Source organism: Drosophila miranda (genome assembly GCF_003369915.1).
Source record: "Drosophila miranda strain MSH22 chromosome Y unlocalized genomic scaffold, D.miranda_PacBio2.1 Contig_Y2_pilon, whole genome shotgun sequence".
NCBI classification, from domain to species: Eukaryota; Metazoa; Arthropoda; class Insecta; order Diptera; family Drosophilidae; genus Drosophila; species Drosophila miranda.
In genome coordinates this window covers 37,117,575-37,122,125 of record NW_022881614.1, presented here as the reverse complement: position 1 = coordinate 37,122,125, position 4,551 = coordinate 37,117,575, and the positions used below count along the sequence as shown (strand labels likewise).

At 46.3% G+C, this 4,551-nt stretch overlaps 1 protein-coding gene across 1 annotated transcript; it reads right to left on the bottom strand.

Moving 5' to 3' along the window:
- Positions 1-3,458: 3,458 nt before the first annotated feature.
- LOC117192235 lies at positions 3,459-4,127 on the bottom strand. The gene is made up of 4 exons (XM_033396899.1): positions 4,046-4,127; positions 3,859-3,987; positions 3,669-3,794; positions 3,459-3,592 (listed from the first exon to the last, which is right to left on the bottom strand). The coding sequence occupies exons 1-4, from the start codon at positions 4,110-4,112 to the stop codon at positions 3,459-3,461; spliced, it is 456 nt and encodes a 151-aa protein (XP_033252790.1). The 5' UTR covers positions 4,113-4,127.
- Positions 4,128-4,551: the final 424 nt, after the last annotated feature.

Here is a 4,551-nt window from a genome sequence, read left to right as displayed (position 1 = left end):
AACTAATTGACAAATTTTCAATTCCGCGATCCTCAATTCCAATTACGGCCGACCCATGCACTTTGCAACTGTTTGGTTTCTCTGTCGCATCCAACAGAGCTTACGGCGGCGTAATTTATGCTCGTGTTAGGGATGAAGGGGAAGGAATTTCGGTGCGACTGGTAACGGCCAAGTCCAAAGTAGCCCCAGTTAGGGTAACATCATTGCCACGCTTAGAGTTACAAGGGGCATTGTTAGTGGCCAAGCTAATGGCAAAGGTATGCGCCTGTCTTCACATACCAGTAGAGAAGGTTAACTATCTCACGGACTCCACAATTGTGTTAAATTGGCTGTCGTCACATGCTAGTCGATGGACCACCTTCGTTGCTAATAGGGTGGCTTAAATACAAGAGCTCACACATGTAAAGGATTGGTTCAAGGTCGACACCAAATCAAACCCTGCAGATATTGTATCTAGGGGATTATTGGTAACCGAATTGAGCAAGTCAACGATGTGGTGGAACGGTCCAGAATTTTTAATGGACGCAGCAGATGACTGGACCAAATTTAATTGGAGTGAGGAAATACAAACAGTTCCAGAGGAGAGGAAATGTAAGTTCTCGCTGACAGTTGGAAAGGTAGAAAGTAATGAGAAGTTAGATGTCGTGGGGAGATGCAAATTTGCAAATGATTTCCTCAAATTGCAGCGAGTTTTTAGCTATATTTTTCGCTGGCGTAGAATATCGTTGAGATCAAACTCAAATGAAACACACAACCTTACTGCAGCTGAAATGGAGGGCGGATTGCGCTATATTGTATATAATGTGCAGCAGTTGAGCTTGCATGAGGAATTCATTAAGCTTAAAGAGGGAAAGGTGATCAAATCAGCGAGAATTCAGAGTTTAAGCCCGTTTTTACAAGAGGAAGAGGGAAAAACTATTATTCGAGTCGGCGGAAGGTTGTCCAATGCCGAATTGCCATTTGACACAAGGCATCCCATCTTAATGCCGAGCAACCATAAAGTGGTAGAGGCGCTTGTTGAACTCACACATCGAAAGAATTTACATACCGGGGCAAAATCGCTATGTGCCTTTTTGCGACTGAGATATTGGGTAATCAATTGCAGGAAACTTGCCCGCAGGGTGATCCGTGGCTGCATACCATGCTTTCGTCGTCGGCCGCTCGCTGCAACACAGCTGATGGGAGCGCTGCCAGCTAACCGAGTGCGAGGCAATATCTACCCCTTCGAGCGCGCTGGACTGAACTTTGCTGGACCAATATGGATGCTCTTTCACATGCGAGGAAAACGCCCAGTAAAGGTGTATCTGTGCATATTTTTATGCTTTGCAACAAAGGCCTGCCATATAGAGATCGTGTCGGACTTAAGCTCAAATGCGTTCATCGCGGCGCTAAAACGGTTCTTTGCAAGACGTGGATTGAGTTCTGACCTATATTGCGACAACGCCACCAATTTTGTAGGTGCGTCACGAGAGCTCAACAGAGCTTTCGACTCGCCAAGTCAGAAGCTCATTGACGACGAATGCAGCCAGCGAGGAGTCAGGTTTCACTTCATCCCCCACGCTCCCCACACTTTGGAGGATTATGGGAGAGCGCCGTGAAGGTGGCCAAACAGCTGCTGGTGAAATGCACCAACAGCACAGCACTTAACTACGAAGATCTTGCGACTGCCATCACACAAGTAGAAGCGGTGATGAATTCTAGACCTCTGCATCCCTTGTCATCGGACCCGAATGACTTCGAGGCGCTAACTCCCGGTCATTTCTTGGTTGGCCGACCCCTGAACGCGTTAGTAGAACCAGTAGACGACGCACTGTTGAAACTGTCCATGAGCAACCATTGGAAACGCATTCTAATGGTACACCACATGTTCTGGCACCGCTGGTCGTCGGAATATTTGACGTTGCTGCAGAAGCGGACAAAGTGGAGCACTGTAGCCAACAACATTCAACTTGGTACACTGGTCCTTATTGCGGAAGACAACGCTCCGCCCGGACAATGGCTGCTGGGAAGAGTTGCAGAGTTACACCCAGGAGCTGATGGTGCAGTTCGGGTTGTAACACTCAGGACCAAGACTGGATTATTTAAGCGCAACGTACATAAGCTCTGCCCGCTGCCTACAGATGCCGATGAACTTAATGTTGAAAGGAGCTTCCAAGGTGGGGAGAATGTTGACGCCCCTTAATAGAATATAGGATTAAATTACTTTATAAAGGTTACAATTTGAATATTTGAATTAATATGTCAATATTACTAAAATTGTGAATTAATTTGAAGTTGGCGCGTTACATTATGTACATATAAAGAAGCGCAATCGATAGTATCAATAGTATCGAGCCAAAACGATCTGAATTATGATCACTAGATTTAAGAGAAATACGAAATAAAACGAACGAGCAAGGAACTACATCGAGCGGATTAAGGAAGGTCTTAATTGTGTAGACGGATTCCACTGGAAAACTGTTGGAGGAACTTAGCTCGTACATAATTACCGGATATTGCAGAAATGTGCTATGAAAAAAAGGTAATCGGATTTATGGTAAATTATGCCTTAGACATGGATTTCATGCAAAAATAAATGCGAGTTAAGCAACTGACGAAAAGTATTCCAAGGAACCCCCCTCCCCGCACCCCATGCAATGCTATTTTCCAGTGCCTTGGACTATCTCGGGACTGGAAATAATTTTCAATATTTTATACAATTTATTCCACTTTGATTTATACAGTTATACCCGATACTTAGTCAGTATGGCTCTCCTCCGGCAGACGCAGCTAATATTAAACGACACGAAAAAGAGTGCGTGCGAGAGAGACAGAAAATCAGTCTGAGCGTGACGTCGGGCGCTGCGTAGCCAGTGCAAATTGATTTGTTCCCTTTGGCTATAAAAATGATCTGATCTGATCTGATACACATTCAGCAATCTGATGGATACGGTCATTATCTATGATTCTGCGTTTTTAGTTTTCTCGAATCTGCAATATTGTGGATGCAACCGATTTTCGTCCTTTGTGTGGGCGGAAGAGGGTGGGGCGAAATTTTGAGATATACGTTTTATAGTGCGATCTAACAGGAGTGCGGATACCAAATTTGGTTACTCTATCGTTAATAGTCTCTGAGATTTGTGGATGCCCCAGATTTTCGTCCTTTGCGGGGGCGGAAGGGGTTGTGGCGAAATTTTGAAACAAACTTAATGGGCGGGCAAATAAATGATGGCACTTCATTGGGCCACAGCGGTTGGCCTCAAAAAATGGCCATTAAAAACGGCCCATAATGAATGCCCATAAATTTCATGAAACTTATCAAAATCAAAAAGCCCGGAAATGTCACATTACACACGAAGGTGGGGGGGGGAGCAGAGGAGAGCGTGTCAAACTATTCGATATTTATTCAGCAGTTGATAAACATTGAGCAAACAGAGGGCCAGGCCCATTACATGCATCGTTTGAGTGCTGGAAGAGGGTTAGCCATTACAGGGTATCAGACCGACTCGGGAGGTGCACACACAGGCCTCGACCTGCATGCCAGTGGGATGGGTCTGTCGATAGCAGCCATTGCTGCTGTTTACCCTGGCGCACATGTACGTGATGTTCTGGACTGCAAAGAGGGAGCGGAGGAGGGGGAGTAATGGAGTAATGGAGGCTATCCCTGAACTTGGAGGAGGCATACTCACTTCCGCCTTTGAATATGTAGGAGTACTTGACACACGAGAAGCCCGGCGAAATTTGGCAAAGGATGTTCTCGCGATCCTCGGTCATATTGTGCCACAGGGCCTTCACGTCCGGCACCGTGTCGTTGGCTGGGGAGATTCCCGCGACTCAGAGATATTGATTTCCCGTCACGGCCAGTGGTTCAGTACTCACCTGTCACGACCAGCGGCATTACGCAGGGTATATCGTTGAAGTCGCCGACCCTCGCCTCGCAGGTCTCTGTGTGGATATTCGAGTGATTCTCGTAGGCGCCCACCCACGTGAAGTGGAAGCACTGGGGCGCTGAAATTCGAACGGGGAGTCAGGGCTAATGCAGCCACTCAAGGAACTCTCTATTCACATTCGGCAGCCAGGTGACGGAGGAGCAGAAGCAACGGTAGCCACAATCTCCACGTTTCCAGTGGCATTTCCGATAAGGTGGTCTCTTTTTCGGTTGAGATACACTGTTGCTGTTGTTGCCACTGCCGGAGAATGACTTGAATGACTTAATGAATCATTAAGTCTACTGGCACTTGTCCCACTCCCACTCTGGGTAGTGCATGTTCTGCGAGTGATATACAATTACTTGAAATGGCATTCAAAGTAATGTCTATCTAGGGCCAAAGCTTAGTATTTGATAGGTAGGACACAAATGGATGGCAGAAACAGATGTATATCTTTTGGCGGCTTGAACACCTGGCTTCCCGCTGCCTTCTCCCCATCGATGGAGTGTGAATGATCTCCCTAGTGTGGTCAGCCATTGGTTCTTCGCTATTCGTGTAGTATTTTCGAGTGTCTGCCGCTTTGATTGCTATCAGCTTTGTCGATAAGCATTCTTATCTCTCTCTCTCTTTCCTTTTGTAGTGT

Coding starts and splice junctions, on each gene's coding strand:
- LOC117192235 (XM_033396899.1), bottom strand. CDS start 4,112: ATGCCACTGGAAACGTGGAGATTGTGGCTACCGTTGCTTCTGCTCCTC. Junction 3,988..4,045: donor CCGTCACCTGGCTGCCGAAT/GTGAATAGAGAG, acceptor TTCGAATTTCAG/CGCCCCAGTGCTTCCACTTC. Junction 3,593..3,668: donor CTACATATTCAAAGGCGGAA/GTGAGTATGCCT, acceptor CCCTCTTTGCAG/TCCAGAACATCACGTACATG.